Below are 20,530 nucleotides of genomic sequence, written 5' to 3' on the forward strand. Positions count from 1 at the left end.
TGTCCACTATATAATAGCACTGTTGTACCTATGTAGTGGACAATGTAACCATTAGAAGGACATTTGAGATTCAGCCACAGATAAAGCTAAATCTAACAGGCTTTAGCTAATGGAACAATTAAATTTTTTAAATGAAATTAGAATAAAATTAATTACAAGGTGAGAAATAAAGTACGGTATAAGAGTCTCGCTCAGCCAACTATAAAAACTATAAAAAGCTTTTTTTAAAGGTACAAAGGGCCAAAAATTAAAAAAAAAAAAAAAATGGAGTCAGGGGCTTAGAATCCAAATTGAAATAGTATTTGAACTGTGAAATTAGTTCTGAGAGCACTACAGCGTAGGGGCCGTAAAGGAGGGCAGTAGAGTGTGTAAATGGCTGTAGACTGATTTAGGGAGGTGGATAAGGGGCAGTAAGGATTGTTTTTGGGAGGTATAATGGGGCAGCAGTACAGTAAGGCAATGGTGTGTGGTAAATTTTACAGTATGTAAAGAATTTTGTGAATTTCTAATGTATAGCTTGCTTGTGTTATTCGATAAATAGTCATTAAATGTGATGGTGTGCGGTTTTGTCCAACTCCAGTGATCTCTCTTTCTATCTCTGTCTCTCTCTCTTTCTCTCCTCCATCCTACATTACTCTCCCGCACTCCGAGGCGCTCGAGGTGCAGGTTTTCCGTCGTGTGTTCTGCGGTTCCTCCCCTTCCTCACCTCCTTCAGATGCTTCCACCTTTTGTGGTTGTTGTGCAGAGGATTGCTAGGTGGAGACTCATTGGGTGCATCTGCCATGGCTTTGTCTGATTGGCTGTGCTTACGTGACCAAACCTGCTCACAGATCTGGTCAACGGTGCTCAGGTTGGGATGATCGACCAGCTGCATGAAGTCTCTGTACCATAGCTTCTGATTTGTGGACTGTGCTTGACTCTGGGTGGGGCTGTGTGCTTGGCTATGGGCTGGACCTGTAGTGGGGACGACGTCCAGTGCGATGCTGAGCAGCGTTTGGGTGAATCCATGCTCCATTGCGTGACACTGGTATACACCGCCGTCTCTGCGTAACACTCGGCGCAGCAACAAGCCGCGATTTGTCTGAAGCACGCGATCATCCAGGCGGACCTGCACACACACAAAGGAAAATTGTGAGTTTAATCACTCTGATAATGTTAAAGATCAGCAATTGAAACAAAAAAGCACATTCATCATTTCTTATTGAAGCTGTCACATCTTTCCACCAATTCTCCCCTTTCCCCTTGTCCCCCTTTTCATAAATATTCCACCATATTGTTTAGTTTCCCTCTGACTTCTTATGTAAATTCTTTTTAATCACCCATTTTCCATCATCTCTCTCCCTTTCCTAACCCCTCTTTATTTTTCCCCTCTCACCTCTTCCCGGGGATTGTTGGGGTGTCTCTGCAAGGTCCATGTGACCTGAGCCTGTAGTGATTTGGGAATGCACTCCAGGAAAGAGCTACTCCCCTCCACTCCATACAGCTTCTTCTCCAAAACACGCAGCTTCTGGTGATCTACACAGCAGAATATAAAGCAGAACTCGATTTCTTCCTCAAACAGACGGAAACCATTTAACATATATTCATTCAATTACTGTAATATAATAATTAGATCTATTCTAAAAGACAACATTATTATTTTTTTCCATACTGCCACTATAAAAAAAAATTAAATGTTCAGTAAAATAACACTGGCTTTCTGTGCATAACTTTTTTTTTCTGGTTTTCTCAACTTGAACCCATTTTTGATCATTAGTGTGATGTAAACTGTATTCTTTCCTGGCTGTAACAACTTCTTGCACTGGCTTATCTCCATTAAAAACACCCACTTACTCCAAGAAAATTCTTCAAAAGCTGTCTTCGCTCTCCTTTAACTTTAATTTTTCTTTCTTTGTCAGAATGAATTAAATGAGCCAGCAGGCCATATGTGGAAGTTGGAAAGGCAGATCAAATGAATTGGCCAGCCCGCCTCCATTGTGTTTGGCCAGTAAAGATGAGTGAATGAATGGGGGGGTGAAAACTGGTGTGAGCTTCGCCATCATGTCGCACACCCTTTCATTAAACATTCTTTTACCATAAAGAGTTAACCAGAGCTAGATGGAAGTGTTACTTCTAAATAGCAAAGACAAATAGAAAAATAGAAAAATAGAAAAAGAAAAGCAAAGACAAGTGTTACATCATTTTGTTTTCTTCTACATGACTGATGGATGAACATAAAAAAAGAAACGGTGTAGTTTCTCTCTGCTACTCAGTCATTAAAACAGTCTAATATTTCTCAGTGCTCTCTTTGGGAACTTGCTGATATTTTCACACCTTGATATTTATGACCCACCCCCTTGTTTGATGGACAAGCAAGATCCTCCTACTGTACTGTAAGACTATAAAAATTCCTTTAACTTCAAAATCAAAGGTTCAGTATGAGAAAATCTGTTCTTATTAACTATAATGAGAACTTAAGTCACTGTCTGACACATGCACTGAAAAGTATTGATCTATAGTGCCCCCTAGAGGCGTAAACTGACCTCCTGAACAGAGTGTGTTAGGATCACCGTTCCTCACGTCCTGGCGACGGAAGCGCCTAAGTGTACGCACATACACACACAAACACATGTATAAAAGAATAAAGAGGATTCGAAAGATCAGATATTACTTCTAAAACCACAGTAGTGATGTAATGAGAGATGCGATGGAAAAGTGCAGGATCTGGAATGTGTGTGTGTACCGTTTGGTGTTAGGCAGATAGCGTGTGCACGTGTGTCCATCCCAGGCGCAGTAGGGGTCACGGGCTAGGCAGCACTCAGCACATGCTTTACCGTACATGCTGCAGCGATGCAGTGGCACCTGCGCCACACCTGTATCTGAGCCTACATATAGCTGTTGCTGCAGTCAGAGAGAGAGAGAGAGAGAGAGAGAGAGAGAGAGAGATTACTAAATTACAAAGACACACAAGGACACACCAGTCTGGAAATCTAATAAGTTACATGTATTATTAGATTTTGACTTCATATTTTATCTCAAATCTTATGCAATGTCATTTCCTGCCTTGTTTATTAAATGAAATATAGTCATGTATTATATTAGCGCTTTCACTGATGATGTTATCATGTTGCTGTCAAAGTGAAAAATTATACAGTGGACCCAGAGTTCATAGTTCCCTCTGAACTGACACTATTCATACACTTCACACTCTGCATATACATCAACACAGCCACTGAGCAGAGGAGACATGACTTTCATCAGACACCTTGATTAGGGTCAGAGGTCATCTCTGGAAGGTCTCAGCAGGTACCTAGTTACATGGTGTAATGAATTTCAGTGCAGGTAAGTGTGACTTACTCGTTTGGAGGAGATCTGCATATTGATGATGGATGAAGAGTCCTGTAGAGAGAAGAACATTTGTGTTTGCTCACACTTTGCTTTGATATTTGATAACTGACATTGCTTTCAGTGTTTTCTTCGTGGAATGTGGATCAAACCCACACAGCTGCACTCTCTCTCTCTCTCTCTCTCATACACACACACACACACACACACACATACACACACACAGACCTTGAAGACTTGCAGCTCTTCAAGCAGCAGTTCTGTGTTGCTCCAGCTTCCTTTAGGCACAGAGATCACCTTCAGAACAGTGCCGACATCTACAAAGGATAAAAGACGCGTAAAATATTACACAATGTCATGCAAAGAAATCCTATAAATACCATCCAACCTTTGCATATTGTTGAAAATTTAAATATAAATAATGCATTTACTGACACAGGCAAATATATTCTGTAAATATGACTTATATCTCCTATGTACTGTATATATAGAAGGAACATTAAATATTGAGCTATTACTGAATTCTAGTCTACTAGAATATAAAAGTAATGCAGGGTGCACCATAAGACTACTGAATTCCCAAAACCAATTAGTCACAATGTGTTGAATTATTTTCTACATCAGCAGATGTGACAGCTGTTGCAGTAAGGTTTGTGTTAAAGTGCTTGGTCTAATGTCTCACCAGAGCTTGTATAGTGGACACTCTATATAGTCTAAGTTGAATAATAAAGATGCTATTTAACAAAGAAAAATATATATGTTGATTTCGTGAAGCTTTTATAAGGAGACGAATTTATTTAACTTTAATGGTAGAAGTCTCTAGAGTCAGTAAAGCTCCTTCTCTCTTTAAGTTTACAGATGGAGAACTTTGTGCTTTGCAGTTTGTTCATAACAAGCTGCATTATTTTTGTCTTATTTACTTCAAGAGATTGTTAACTAGTAAGTATGATTTAAAGTTCTTTGAGAAGTTATAGTTCTGGGCGAATTGCTCTGGTACAAGGGAATTAAAAGAGTTTGGAGCATGCTGTTAAAGGAAAATAAATAACTTTGGGATGTTTACTGTAACTTCACTTCATACTGGGCCGAATCACACCACCGGGTCATTGTTTATTTTCATTAAAACTGCATGGACACCTCACATGGTTTGTTTCTTAATTAATGTACTTTATTAAGCCATAATATAAGGCTCCAAAGGTGTTGACCTGTTCCGATGAACATGACGTCGTAGTGACCATCCGCAGCACTGACTCGGTCCACAACGATCTGTGTGAAGCTGTATGGCATTCCCGTGCGCAGGAAGAGCGGACGGCCACCGAGCGGCGTCACTGGATTATACATCAACGGGTGATGACGTGCAAACTGGATCACATTATCTGGGAAACCTTTAGTGGACTCGAAACTTCCGAACGTCTTACTGGGACACTACACAACGGGTAGAAGAGTACATAAAAAAAGTATCCATTGTAATTTAATGCAGTTTGTAACTTATATGAAGCGATAGCAATAATGTCTCAGTGAAATGTGGAGCTCACCATGCCTGGTCGAGGGTAAGGGACTTTGCCTTGGAAAGGCACCCACTGGTAATTGGGTCCCTCTTTATGGGCAAACGGCCCTAAAAATGCCCTCCGTATGTCGTTCATAGTGTACAGGCAGACGGCTGATCCACGGAATACGCTACTGCAGGAAAAAAAAGACACACACTATTAATACAATACTCAGAAACTGATTCTGAATACACTACCCAAGCATTGATTTCGTTATGTTGGTTGTTTAGAGTTTGCTCTGATTCCTGAAACCAGACTAAGTTCATTTTTTTTGCTGGTATAAGCAATAAAAATCGCTATCAACTGTTCCTACTGATATAAAGCAATAATTATTATAAGAGATAATAAGGACACAGCTTAGAGAAGACACAAAACTGAGTTAGTATGAGGTCTTAACCCTAGCAATTACATTTTTTTTTATTATTCGATTCAATTTGAGTGCACAAAGTGTGTGAACCGTTGATTCGGATTCATTTAGATTTCAGTTTTTATACAAGGATTTCTCAGACAGCTGAAAATGAAATCAGTTCTTGGTCACTTTTTGACTCGCTAGCATAAAATCCAATGTTGAAATTTAAAGGAATCTATCATTTGACTGATACATAAATGTGTGCCCAAGACTGTCTGAGTTCTCACCTTGAAGTAGAGAAGACTGTGTAGACCAGCGGATTCTTCCTGTCTCGTGTCTGCAGCAGGAACACATCCCCTAAAAGTCAAATAAATCAAACAATCTTGTCACTAAGGACACTGGTTTGAACGTTTAAAGTGAGGGTTTGATGTGTGTATGTGTGTTTGTGTTCTTACTGAGCTCATCAAAATGTGTTTCACTGCCATCGTTGCCTGGTACAGAGCAGACAAGTCGAGTCTTCAGGAAAGTCGTCCACTTATTCACTAAACTACGCTGCCCTCCCATGTCATTCTACGACACACAGACGCATAATTTACAATCTATTCGAGGTCTTGCAAACCTAATAAAATGTTTTTGTTACTATTAAATCAAATCCAGCCCAATCATCCATCCTGCTTACCCGGCACAGCTGGCCAATCCGAGCATAGGTGACTTTTCCGAAGCCTTGAGCTTCGACTGCAGTTTCTCGGAAGAAGAAGAAGACTTTATCGTCATCAGGGTTTTCGCTCTCCGGAACAGCGAAAGCACCTATAAACTTGGGCTCTGGAAAATATGTGCACACAAAATCACTCATATCTGAGACAATGGAACCACAATCCTTATTGTATCAGCAGCTTTACTCTTTTCAAGGTCAGAGTGAGTGTGGAATCCTTGGCTCGTGTTGTGGAATCCAAACATACCGTTGAGCCAGCGAGAATCGTGTTGTTCTGTCCGTATGGAGGGTTTCTGTCCCAGGCTCCGGAAAATCGTGAAGTCCCTTCCCATCAGGTCAGTTGCTACGCCTGAATACAGCTCATCACCTGGGAGCCAAAACAAAATGATCGTTGCTGGATATGTAGAAGAACACTATTCCAGCATTCTTTAATGAGAGTCAGGACATCACAGTGATGTCTTTTTTACACTTACAGTTCAAAATTCTGTATTAAGATGATTATTGCATTATCTATCAACTTCCTAATGCCTAGCTGGAAAACTTGAGGGCAGCACTGTCTATGTCCTATACTGTATGATCTAACATCCTGCAGACATAGAGCCCTTTAACTAAAGAACATAAAAACCCTTCTCTGTAAGGATTTGTTTTACTAACCCACCTTTTATGAACTATTCAAATATCAGGATCCATATTTAATCATGTACTATAATTTTCTGTCTAATTATTGGACCTACATAGCTTTTTATTTATTTATTATTGATGTTGAAATCTTTTAGGTTCATCCAATGAATGTTGCAGGTCAAAAAAAGTCAATAATAAATATAATAATTGTTGTTATGTTATTATACTGTATGTTGGTCTGGGTAGTACCAGATTTGTCCATTAATCTTTTAGTTGAGACCAAATTATTACCTTGACTAATATATTTGTGTCATTATACTAGCTATATAACATATAAAACCTCACTCAGCGACTCTAGTTGCTGTCTTGCTAGTTAATATGGTTAACGTAGCCTTGTTATCTAGCTAACTAGCTATTTGCAGAACAGTAATTTTGTCACGTTCTTATATAATATACTGCAAGGCTATTGGATTAAAAAGCAAGAGATGAATAAATCAGTGCAGTATACAGGCCCTAAAGGAATTTTTTATGCTTAAATTGCTGTTAAAAATGACAATATCTTTAAAATGATACAACTACTAAGGTAGTTGTCTCCAAATTGGAAACAGTTACAATTACAGTCTTTTATTTTTTGGATAGTTACAGGACTGATGGTGATTGTGAGGTAAAGAAAACCGCTGTACTGACCAACCAGAACAGAGGCTGCGGTGTGCCGTGGGTCATATGGGCTTTTCCCTTTACCGTCTTCTACAAGTGATTGATCAAATCGAAACACATGATCCTACAGAGAGATAGAAAGAGAAAATAAAGAGAGTAAGAGAAAAGAAAGTGAGATACAGGCTGTTATTTTCTAAGTTCAAAACAAAGTATTGTCCAATGGAAAATTGGAGTCCTTTTCATTGCTTTAAGGGTCCAACTGCATGCAGCAATGTTTTATATACACACACACACACACTCTCTCTCTCTCTCTCTCTCTCTCTCTCTCCTCTTACCTCTACTTTCTGTCCAACCTCCACGTAAGCACAGGTCGGGTGGAAGGCTCCTGTCCCACAGGCATACAGGTGAGTTCGGTTAAAGTGATGTAAAACCTTCACATAATTAACACAGTCGATCTGCAAAACACACACACACACGACATATACAAACGCATCTTTGCGGACATGAATTTTCACATTCTTAACACGATCACAGAAGTGAGAGCCCCCATCTGGTACGTCTCACAATAATTCTCTGCCAAGACACACACACACCACACACACACACACGCCACATATACTGTATATGCATGCACACATGGTCTCACATAGAGTGTTGAGTTCTAGTGCATTGATTTAGCAGGCATCCATGTCGACAGTGTGACAGTGTGGCTGATCTTTCACACTCACTGTCCTGTAGTATAAATACTATGTAAAGACTTGTCATCTTTGCAAAAACCACACCATATTTACTATAAAGTGCATTTATTCAGACCACCCCCCCCCAAAAAAAGAAAAGACTGCCTCACTCATAATAAGTTTGACACATAAACAACATGAGCATAACATGACATTTCCAGTAAACAAAGTGAATCTGCTGACGCACAACTTGCTTAAATTTCCAAGCATGCAGCCAGAGGTGCATCCTGTTATACAAAGTATTTCATTTATTAATTAATTATTTTTTAACTAAAAGCCAGATGTGAAAGTGAAGACTGTGAAAGCATCAGGGGAAAGATGGTTATAGTCTGATTATTCTGTGCTGATGTGTCATATAACCATTACTACTAATTTATTACCAGTAATTGCTGAAGTTATGTTGAGAACATATATTAACAAATTATCACATAAATATTTATTTTTCATTTTATTGTCTGTATTGCTTATCTGATCTATTCTCGGGTCACGGGGAGCCTGTGCCTATCTCAGGCGTCATCGGGCATCAAGGCAGGATACACCCTGGACAGAGTGCCAACCCATCGCAGGGCACACACACACTCTCATTCACTCACGCAATCACACACTAGAGACTCCAATCAGCCTAGAAGCATGTATTTGGACTGTAGGAGGAAACCATAAATATTTAATAGCAATATTTAATATCTAGGATTTCCTCAGAAGCTTTTAATCTCAACTAGTTGCAATGCAGCTTCATACTTAACATTTTTCATTTAAAAAAATGAATACAATTAAAAAAGCACCCGAAATGTAACTGGTTATCTTTGACTGTCTTCCTTTGACTGTCTAACTCTAGTATACTGATAACAGATGTTACACAACGCACACTATGTATGAATTATAAAGTACACTACCGCTCAAAAGTTTGGGATCACTTGCATATTTCAGCTTGATTTCAGCTAAGGAGGAAGACTCCATCAGCCAATCCATCTTGTGGGAGATGCTCCAGGAAGCATGGGGTGAAATCTCAATAGATTATCTTGGTCAGGTGACAGCTAGAATGCCCAGGCTGCAAAAGTTGTTTTTTTTTTTTATGAAGGCTAAAAGTTTGAAGAAAACATTCATCATTTCCATCAAAATCATTATTTCTAACTCTTACATGTCAGCATGTCCTGTTCTTCTGCTATATTTTCTATTCCGACTAGTTTTGTGTGTGTTTCCTTGGAAAACAATACAAATTTTAAGTGATCCCAAACTTCTGAGAGGTAGTGTACACCATTGCAAGTACATACCAGTTTGTACACAATGTCCATTATGCACTTTTGCTATGGAAATAGGTAGTAGGGGGCCAATTCAAACACAGGGTCTTTCGGTCTTTATCTCTCTCTCTCTCTCTCTCTCTCTCACACACACACACACACACACACACACAAACACACTCCAATAATCACTTGTGAGTGCACTCACTGGAGCGTGCCATGTTTCCCAGGACTCTCTGAATTGCTACGACAACACAAGGGCATCAACACTGAGATTGCACAGTGGAGAGGGGAAGCAATGGAAGGATGTGGGATGGATGGAGTGGGGTTAAGAGAAGAGCAGTGTGGGAGAGATTTAGGAGGAAAGAATAGACCAAGCACTGTCTTACAGTTACTTGTTTTTAACACTGTCCTAACTCCTCGGTGCTGCAAAAGAGAAGAGAAGAGAAGAGAAGAGAAGAGAAGAGAAGAGAAGAGAAGAGAAGAGAAGAGAAGAGAAGAGAAGAGAAGAGAAGAGAAGAGAAGAGAAGGAATCATAAATTCCTCTTCTCTCTTTATGGTTTTTTAGCTCCTGTCCATTCTGTAATTATACTTCTTTTATCTCATCTTTGAAGATTATGGCATCTCTCATTCTTCATTTTCATCCAAGCAACATTACCTCTAGCTAATGACCTGAACCTCCAACATCTGTTTAATTGGGGTCAGCACACACCCTCAGACACCCACTGAAAATCACGCATCTGTCTAAGTACAATCAACTTCCCTCCTGTGCCTCAGGGGAATAGCAGAGACACAGAACTGACCTCAAAATCTACATATTTAGAGTAATCCGGGAAAGAGGATATGGTGGGAACAAAGCAAAGATGCCCATTACTTTAAAGAAAAGAAAGAAAATCGCTCATAGTGAAACAAATAAATAGGCAGGAATATTTTCTCCCTCATTCTCTGTTTTGTCTCTGCGTCTTGCCATATCTCTCTGTTTGGTTCCTATTCTGTCTCTAATTCTGAAGTCAAGGTACTCCTAGATAAGATTAAATGACCTATTCAAAAAAAAATCTTATGGATAAGATTAAATCCGTTGCTTTAAAAATTACATCATGATTGTGTTGTGTACATTTGAAGCTGACCTGCTCGGAAAAATCATACAATTGCAACCCTAAGCCATAAAGAGACGCTTAGCCAAAACATATTTGCTGTTTAGTTTCGCACTGAAGCTACGAGACAAAACAAGCAACGGAAGCTTCTAGGAGGCGGTTAAGTATTGTGTAAACTACCTTCAGAAAACCTACACTCACCTCGCACCCTTGTGATTTGTTCAGCATTTCCGTGTTGCTTATGTGGTTTGCTTATGTGGACTGAAGGACACACAAAAAATGTCGTAAAGCTGAACGCAGTCAAGGCAGCCATTCTCAAGTTGAAGGATCATTTACCATGTAATTTTTATAAGATTATACAGGTTCAGTCTGAGGTAAAAATGAATGATCGAATCAAAGTCATTTCCTTTTCATATTAAATCCAAACTTGTTCTTGTATTTTTAACCTTTAAAGTTAGTGTGCGACGATCCTGACATGCCGATTGCGTAATACTAAACCGTCAGCTATATTAAGTTAATTACATGTAAATCGGGTTAATTAACGTATTAACATTTGCAGCACAAAACTAGAAAAGCAAATGTCAGACATTAAACATGGCGTTAATTTAATTCTTGCCCCGAAAGTGGTAGTTAAACGCATAATAGTGGTTTAATACTTCTGACCTTGCTGTCATGATATTGTGTTATTTAGCTTATTACTACTTGACCTCAGAATGACTTGTTGAAATTGGACATAAAGTGTAGATACTACAGATGCCCACATTTTAAGGTCTCTCACATTCAGGCTACATTGATTAAGTAAATTTTGGTTGCCTTCATCTTCTTCTTTCGGCTTTTCCCTTCAGCGGTGGCCACAGCGAATCATCTCTTTCCACCTATCCCTATTTTCTGCATCCTCAACACTTGCACCCACTAGCTTCATATCCACATTTATTACATCCATATACCTCCTCTTTGGCCTTCCTCTTTGCCTCCTGCCTGGCATTTTGGTTGCCTTAATATTGGGAAATTTTGATATGTTCTTCTATATGTTGATTTGGAAACTACAGACTTCCCTGAACTGAACTGTTTTCCTCATTTCAACCACAAGTTAAGATACAAGGTTCATACAATGTTTTTGAGACTTTTAGGCAAATTGACTGCATTTACCACTGAAAAGCATATATAAACATTTATGTATCTCTCTGATGAACAACATGTCTGGTTTGTTAAAGTCAAAAGTCAGCCTTTTTTCAGCTACAGTCATTTTCCAACAGGTTTTTCCAAACCACTCCTTGATAATTTTTTCATATAAATAAGATTTTGTTTGTTTGTGTTGAATTATTAATGTTACTAAGGTTCTTAGTAGGATTTGCCATGCATTGAAATCACCACACACACACACGCACACACACACACACACACACGCATACACAGAATCAGTGCACACGGTGAACTCAGAATAAAAGGTTATCTTTGAGCTTATGAGCTTACTGCTCCCCATGCAGTGTGTGTGTGTGTGTGTTGTGTGTGTGTGTGTGTGTGTGTGTGTGTGTGTGTGTGAGGGCTTTGACACATCTTCAGCCAATTAAGTTCAAGACAAACTGTGTCTATAAAAGGGTCCCTCTCCCTTTCTGTCTCTGCTTTTGTCTCTCTCTGTGTCCTCCCACTTTTCTATTTCGATAGGTTTATAGCTTGCAATTAGCAAGGGGTAAGAGGTTGGGAAAACTCATCGTGTTGTATGTGTGTGTGTGTGTGTGTGTGTGTATTTGTGCATGTGAATGTGTGTCTGCAGGGCACAGCTCACTGGAAGGCAGGATTTGTTGAAGTGAGGCCGTTAAACGGAGAGACAGAGAGAAAAAAAGAACAAACAACAAAAGAAATGAGAAGAGAGTCAGTCAGTGATTTACGCAGAGAGATAATGTGTGTGTATCTCTTAGCTCGACTCCCTATTAAGTGAGATACATGAACTTTAACCTCTGACCTTTATATTATACTGCACATTAAATCCTCTGGTGACTTTGCGCATGTAGCTAATATGGCTCAGTGGAGCAGGGGCTGTGTGTTTCTTCGAGAACCATGAACCACTAAACATAAGCGGTATAATGGTGACATAAACTGGAGCTAAGGGGTGTATATCAAAAGATTCAACAGGAACATTAGCAACAGTCATGATAATAATATCAGTGGCTTTACAATGGAATGATTGGGGCTGTACAATGAATTATATTATCATAATAAGAACAATGTGTGTAAACCGCTATTCATAATAAGAGATAATAATTATATTTTACATTTATATATATATATATATTATATATATATATATATATATTGGAAGTGGAAAATAAAAAACTTGTCTTTGTCTTTTAAACATTTATACCAGCCACCCCTGTGGGCAATGTGATGGAAATATATTGTTATCATGCTAACGTTGGCATTACGGAATATTTTTCTTTACCTAGCTCACAATGTCTTCAACCCAGAGATTTAGACTGAATAAATTGATTACAAAATTCAGTTATTGGGACATCATCATATCTGCACTTAAATGTTTGGTGAGTTAGTATGGCTAAGATCATAAAAATAATTGTCGTTGCAGTTAATCAGTGTTAACGTAGGGGCTATTTTTTTTCAAGGATAGCTACAAATAAATCTATAATAATGTAAATCTCATAGAAACATCTACAGATCCTACTCATGAGTTTGTGTAACTGTACATACGAGTAAACTCATTAACGGGAACTTGAACCAATCATCTAATTCGCTCATTTTTATTCGCAGTTTTACACCATCACATTTGAACAGCTCATTCATTTTAATTAAACAACGAGCGTGTGCAGTTTTGTATTGAGCCAGTGAAACATCCATGTATCTAGATATGAGGATTGATTCAATCAGCTCCGTTCCAAATGAGCCGTTTAGGATGAGTCACCATGCAGTGCTAATAGGACTAATCGGAATAACGAGTGACTGAGTGTGCATGTGACTTTAGCTGTGTAATGTCACCTTCTGACATCCCACAGTCCCACAGAGAGACTAAACACTTCCTTCTGTGCTCGGAAGGACGAGTAATTACACTCAGAGAAGAAAGAAAGAAGTACAAAATAAAAGAAGGAAAGAAGGATTATAAAGTGTAGAACCAAAGGGGATTTTGGAGAGAGAGAGAGAGAGAGAGAGAGAGAAATGCCAAGTAAAGATTGAGATAGTCAGTGAGCCAGTAAGATTCTTTTGCTAAAAATAATAAAATAAATTGAGATAGCTGGGAAGGTTAAGACAGACAGAAGGAGTGTCTACTCTTCATGGTGGTCCAAATCTCTGTCTCTCTCTCTTTTTTCACACATCTACTTATAATGTAGGTCAAACCGTGGGTCAGTGCACTGAATATGGACCCTGTGTGTGTGAGTGAATGTGTGTGTGTGTGTGTGTGTAATTGGCAAGTCAAACTCAACTTGGATCTCAGCATCAGCTGATTTTTGTCAGACACACACACACACACACACACACACACACACACATACATTCACATAAACATTTAGATGACCTGAAACACACACTGGAACATAAAGGAGAGGTGAACACTGTAGCATTTTCACATCCAACCCAAACACATCTATATTATCCATTTCCAACAATCAGTCTTTGTCCATGAGAACAATCAGGTCATGATATTACGAGAATCTTTACACATAATGAGACACAAAAAGGTTTGTCTTGGCTGAAGTTTGGTTTGAAATCAAGTCTGCTGATACACTGAAACAACATTACACACAATCAGTGAAAGAACATCCAAACAAATTGGATTAGACCGAGAGTCATCACTTCCAGTCCTGTGGAGCTAGCATTGAGAACTTGGTACTTTCCCTGCTCTAACACATCCCATAAAAGCCAGTAGGAGCACAATTAGTTTTACCTGGAAAAAAAAATTGTCATTTTTAATTATTACTTAATCTGTTGTTTTAAACTGGCTGGATTCAGGAATTTATTTAGTTTTTATGAATGTTAGAAAAGAAATTTTAGAGCAATGTCAGGTACTAGCTCACAATCTCCTAATAATAGAGTAACGTCTTTACTGTTGTGTTACTTGGGAGCAGTCAAGTATCTTTTCCTTTCAGTTTATACTTATGAATTGTACTTACTACACTTCAAATGAACAATTTTTTACTTTTGACTCACTAACCCTTAAGAAAAATGTGTAAATTTGTAAGAAAGGTAACTAGTTTTCAGCTTGTTATTACCATTCAAGTGGTTTATATCATCAAAGTTATTATTATGCTAGCTAATATTTGATTGAATTAGGAAAAACACTGTTGATAGTTAGTCTTAATTAATGTACCTTAAAGGCATCTTTTTCTTTCTTGAACCCTTCTCATACTTTTACTTTAACACAAGGAGTTTCTATTTACTTTTATAACTTGATTGAAGACCTTGATGCTATACTTCAACATTGACCTAGATGCGTAGGTCACGTAGGTTATGTAATTCTGACATACAGTACATCCAGACTATCAAAAATGATCAAATCCTACCCAAATCAGGCTTCTAAATTCCCTTACAAAATCCCATACAACCTCTTCTGGCAAAACTAATCCATTTTGAATGGTGCTTAATCCCGCTAATTAACTACTGAGTTGATTCACCAAGCTGTGCTGGACTCCAGACCCCCAGGACTGCCATTGATGACCCCAGGATTAGTCAGGCTTTCACCCATCTACATTCAGAGCCTGACTGAGACTTTCACTAATCACTGTCTAAGCTTAGTTCATTATATAGACAGAACTGTATTGATCTTTAGTCCAAATGCAGAGGGAAAAAGTGGGCTCTGAATAACACTGGGCTCTGAACTATACTTTAAATTCATTGGGTTTTTACTGTGATTGATCAAACGTATACAGTATTTATAGTTGACCATCTATTAGCTTCAGGATAAGTCTAATCTAGTTCTAGTCCTAGTTCTGGTAGATGTCTAATCTAGTTCCTGGTGATTTAAAAAAAATATGTATGAATGCGAAACCAGTGGACTAGTGTGAAATGTCTTGCACTTCACATGCAATGGCATATAATGCTTATATCAGAGCTCTGAATATCAGATACTGATCTTGATGTCCTCTTAATACCTGAGACAACGCTCTGCAGCTTGCTTCTTGCCAAAGTTTATGTAACACCTTAGGCGTGATGACGAAATGATTCAACACAATACGTGCCCTGTTTTCATCTGCAGGTTCAGTATTGCGTCAGGCAATATCACTGGTGTTTACAAAATAAAATACCTCGGTGGATCAGATCTGATACTGATCCAGTTCATCAGGCTTGTAGTACTGATACTCAGGCGCTTTAGAGTGGAGAAAGCAATTTGTTGTGACTGATAAAATCTTACATTGATATCCTTTCCTGCCCAGTTGCACTCTTCCCTCCATTCCACAGGTGCTGGCCAGTAGATCTGAGAGAGAGAGAGAGAGAGAGAGAGAGAGTGGGGGTTAAGGAAAAGGTCATGACCTAGGCAGGGTTTGACTTGTCCAGTAGCTAGAGGGAAATTCTCTTTGGATATCCTGTTGTTAAAACCATAACCAGGGGCTGCACACACACACACACACACACACACACACACACACACACACTAGACATACAAACGAGATTTACAGATATACATGGCCTAATAATGTCTCTTACAGGGATATCTGCCAGGTTTGAATTATGGGGACATTTGGCTGGCCCCCACAAGGAAAAAAACCCTTTTCTTAACAAAACTGCATCTTTGTTTTCGAAAGAAAAAAGAAAAGAAAAAAGAGCAAAAAGGCTTCCTTGCAGTTCCTTAGATTAATGTCAGTGTTAGATTTAGGTATACTATTAATTAGTTCCATTAATATTACTGTCAATGCAAGGTCCTTACAAGGATAGTAACTTGCGGAAGAACTAAAGTGTGTACGTGTGACAGCGATACTCTTGCCCTCAGCAGTGACCTCATCTCTCATCTTTCTTTTTCCACGCTAGAGGAGATGAAAATCCCTCAGTCATTCATCAGTACGCTGGCCTTTATCACCTTTAAGTCATCAGGTATCATCTGGAAGCCATGCAGAGATTACCTTTAATACCCGTGTAAACCGACGGTTATCTCTTTTACTAGAACCACCATTGCACTTCTTCTGCTCTACTTTTCACACTAAACGAAATACACACACTACTCTGAAAGCCACACACACCGTTAGAGCTCATCTATCAGTCAGGATATATATTTCTGGATAATTAACGGAAAACCGTCGCAGTTTTCCGTTAGATTTGTTTTATCTAAATCTTCCATCTTGGCCTTTTTCCAAGAGCCAGCAGGGCCTCAGGATACAAAAACACTGATGAACGGTGAAAGAAAAAGACTTGCTTTTATACACAGAATAGTGTGCCACATTATTTAGTGATTTATACAGCTCAGACATTGTAGGTCTTTTATTCAGTGCATTATGTGAATCTAAGCCCATCTGACAGGACAAGACTCATTCTGACTTTGCAATCCACGCCACAGCCCTTTATTCACTCCCTGCTGAATCTATAGCTAAATTTACCTTAGGAACAGGAGGAACAGCAGCATCCTCGCTAGCTTTAGTAAGAGACCTAGCAAGAATCCGAAGGTTTCAGTTTTCAGTTTCAGATTTGACTTTTGCATTGTTAACAAAATGCCTCATAGCACAGACAGGCCGAGTCACCGAGTCAGTTTGCACTGACTCACAGCCTTATTTAAACTCTTGAGGACAATGCAGACATTGAATTTTTTATTTTTTTATTTTGAATTTCTACATAATATTCTGTTCTTTTAAAATACAGTTATTGTGTTCTCCTGACTCCTGGCACTAATTCCCGAATCCCATTATTTGCAAATCTCTGCAGATCCATCAAGTAAATTTATAGCGAAAGGGTAAAAACCATTTTCATGATAAAATTGTCAGATAAAAATTATTTTAAGTAGGTCACTGTACATTTAGGATAAATTATGTTAACTGACTATTTTTAGTTCATTAGATTTCCAGCCAAACAAAACATGTGACTAGAGCCTTCACTGTTCTGATGGGCTAGCTAACAAGTTAATGGTTATCTATTCCTGTTTGTGTGTGTGTGTGTGTGTGTGTGCTGAGGTCATCAGCTAGGTCATGTGGTCATGTCATCAATCAAACATGCAAACTGAAACATATATATAAGCATAAGCACATGCGTTACTATCGCTTGTGATGGTCCCTTGTACTGGTCATTATTTCACCTCCCCCATCCCCCCTTTCCCTTCCCTTTCCCTTGTTTTCTTCCCCAGCATGCATTAGCCCATTAGCACATTAGAACAGTTTGGCACTAATACATCTGATTCAACTCATCAGCTAACTGTCATGCCTGTCATTAGCACAACACTCAGCAGGAGTGGAAAAGTGTTTACCTTTTGTTCTTGTTTGGCAATGTTATCCAGGCTGAGCGACAACAGGTAGTTTCGCGCTCCTACAAAGAGCCGCCCCCTTTCTTCGTCCAATAGGAGTGATCCGAAACAGCACGAACGGTCCAAGTCAAACCGCTTCACTCCATTAAACTGCTGGAGATCTGCAACACAAACGCAGACACACATAGATGCACACAATTACACAAATTACACATAAATGCATACAGAGTTCTAAATGAAAGTCTCAAAATAGGATATCTGCATGCATGGGACCTGAACTGGAACTGAAACTAGTTAACAACCATCTCTCTCTCTCTCTCTCTCTCTCTCTCTCACACACACACACACCTTTGTAAGTAAGCTTCATCCTTGGTGAAGAAGAGGAAGAGGTAGAAGATGCAGATGATCCACTGGACGATGAGCTGACAGTGATCAAGCCGGGCATCACAGTCATTACCAACACTATCACAGACGTCATCATCTTCAGATGTGCTCAACAGTGTTTAGAGTGGAGCTTCAAGCTGGAGGATGCACTGGAGAGCAGTTGGTCCGTTGCTTTGGTTGGGGTTTTTGTGATTACGTTGCAGATCATACAGTGAGATCGTAGACCTGGGCTAAAAAAGAAAACAAGAAAGAAAGGTTTTAAGGTACAGTCAATAATGTTGGCAGAAGTTAACTGAATCTAGTTGTCTTGAATCTCTAAATGCAAACATACAAGTCACTCCATTTAGGTTTTTCCTTTGAAACCACGCCCACAAAACTCTTCAAAGCCCGAATGCTGGTGCAAGAGGCGGAGCTTTCTCAACCAATAGGCAAGTAGGAGGACTAGTTGAATGCTGCTAGTCAACTTTATTTATTTATTTATTTATTTATTTCTCAGTCTGTGCTAGAGCTTTTTTACTCTCAATGTTTTAATTAATTGAAACAATTTATTATTAAACTGATCAGCATACAGGCTCTAAAATGAAAACTTCATGTTTTTCTTTCTCAAGTGAGCTTTGATATTATTAATTAATAAGAAATAACTTATTATTATTATTATTATATATCTAGGATATATAGGATTTGTAATTAATAATTATACCGACACTGAGTTCTCAAATTTAAGAATAATAATAAACAGATTGTACAAATGTTTTGTTTAACAAAAAAACTGTATAATCACTTATGGGTTTGTTTTATTTATTTATTTATTTATTTATTTATTTATTTATTATTAATTGTTTTATGTAATATGATATCACAGTGATTTGCATGGGGAAGTCTTCAGGACAGAGGAGTTTCTGTGTTTTTTGGCAATAAGCTCATGCAAGAGAAAAGGAGACACTGCTGACCTTTTATCACTGTGATAACATGAGTGATAACAGGAACTAACTTGTCTCGTTAGATTAGATGTTTCCACAACATGTAACCTAACTCTAAACAGTTTAACAGAATGACATCAGGATAATTAATAAATCTTACGTTACATGCCGAGAAAACACGCAGACTGTTACATAAAAATAATACACCGTTTGTATCCATGGTGACTTATTTGTTGAACAATATTTCCGATTACTAGAGCAGAAATTGCACTTTATTTAGTAAATCATAAATAGGAGAAAAGTATTGTGGAATATTGTTCCTTTGATATGTTTGGGGCTTTTAATTTGAAGGATTCCTAGAATTCACTGCTGAAGTATACTCTAAGGAAGTGTGGCTTGGGAGGCTAGTATTTTTTTAATATAAATTTCTATAATAACTACTTTTAATCTATCTCCTGATGTCAGTTCATTCATCTTCATCTTCATCAATGCTCTGTCCTGTCCTAGGATATTTTCAAAAGTCTCTACATTTGCTCTTTATTTTTGTTCTTATAGTTCTTCACAGTCTTTATTGCTTTAGCTTATATAATTATATAATAATAATAATAATAATAATAATAATAATAATAATAATAATAATAATGTTATTAATATTACACTGTCATAAAAATGTCTCTCACTTTCTTCACTTTCTCTTCATTCATTACATTCTTTACCCAACTAATATTAGAGCTGATTATTTCAGGCATGCACAAATGCTGAAACACACACACACACACACACACACAAGCACACACAATTTCAGGAATGCACAAATGGGCTACTGCTGTTGCCTCTTCATTGCTTTCTATTAAACTATGTGGAGCAATTTGATAATAGCCTTCCAGCACATGCGCACACACACATATAAAACACACACACACACACACACACACACACACATATAAAACACACACACACACACACGTGTGTGTGGTGTGTTTAAGCCACCACTCATGGACGTCTGCCACAGAATGGCCACTGAAGCACTGAATGGACAGTGTGGCTGCAGTGATGGTGCCAGACCTCAGTCACAAACACACACACACACACACACACACACACACACACACACACTGTTTCTCTGTCTTCAGTTTATCCTGTCACCCATCAGTTTCTCCCTCTCCATCTCCATCTCTTTAATTCTCCCTCCATTTTCTTTTACTCTTACTCCACCCCCCGCTATACATATTTCTCCATCTTTTTGTCCCCTTTTCTCATTCTTCCGCTACACATCTGCTCATCACTCTATCCCTTTGTCTTCTCTTCCCTCCATTTCTGTGACACCATTCCTAACTTAACTCCCCTTTCTCCATCTTTCATTTATTATCTCACTCTCCCCCAGCGCTCTCCATCTCCCAGATGATTTCTCCTTCCCTTCATTTCTCACTTCCACCATTTCTCCAATTACTTTCCATTCCACACTTTCTGTCACTCCATCCTGTTCTTCGTTGCCCATCGCTCCAGCTTCTTTTGTTCATCCTGAAGTCGCGTTCCCCATCTGTCCATTTCTTTACTTGTGTC

The 20,530-nt window shown here is 38.6% G+C and overlaps 1 protein-coding gene across 1 annotated transcript in view; it reads right to left on the bottom strand.

Annotated features, from left to right (window-relative positions):
• sema3b (sema domain, immunoglobulin domain (Ig), short basic domain, secreted, (semaphorin) 3B) overlaps nt 1–20,530 on the bottom strand; it is a 49,433-nt gene continuing 28,903 nt past the window's right edge. The window contains exons 2-18 of the mRNA XM_058389974.1: nt 18,012–18,277; nt 17,667–17,824; nt 15,633–15,695; nt 7,543–7,662; nt 7,238–7,331; nt 6,177–6,296; nt 5,897–6,039; nt 5,673–5,787; nt 5,505–5,574; nt 4,857–5,001; nt 4,527–4,746; nt 3,553–3,641; nt 3,337–3,378; nt 2,723–2,880; nt 2,523–2,578; nt 1,376–1,515; nt 1–1,108 (exon numbers count right to left, since the gene is read on the bottom strand). Coding sequence (XP_058245957.1) covers nt 632–1,108; nt 1,376–1,515; nt 2,523–2,578; nt 2,723–2,880; nt 3,337–3,378; nt 3,553–3,641; nt 4,527–4,746; nt 4,857–5,001; nt 5,505–5,574; nt 5,673–5,787; nt 5,897–6,039; nt 6,177–6,296; nt 7,238–7,331; nt 7,543–7,662; nt 15,633–15,695; nt 17,667–17,824; nt 18,012–18,144 — 2,343 coding nt within the window. The 5' untranslated portion in view covers nt 18,145–18,277 and the 3' untranslated portion in view covers nt 1–631. The remainder of the gene's footprint in view (nt 1,109–1,375; nt 1,516–2,522; nt 2,579–2,722; nt 2,881–3,336; nt 3,379–3,552; nt 3,642–4,526; nt 4,747–4,856; nt 5,002–5,504; nt 5,575–5,672; nt 5,788–5,896; nt 6,040–6,176; nt 6,297–7,237; nt 7,332–7,542; nt 7,663–15,632; nt 15,696–17,666; nt 17,825–18,011; nt 18,278–20,530) is intronic.

Source organism: Hemibagrus wyckioides, linkage group LG05, assembly GCF_019097595.1.
Source record: "Hemibagrus wyckioides isolate EC202008001 linkage group LG05, SWU_Hwy_1.0, whole genome shotgun sequence".
In the NCBI taxonomy this organism is placed as follows: Eukaryota; Metazoa; Chordata; class Actinopteri; order Siluriformes; family Bagridae; genus Hemibagrus; species Hemibagrus wyckioides.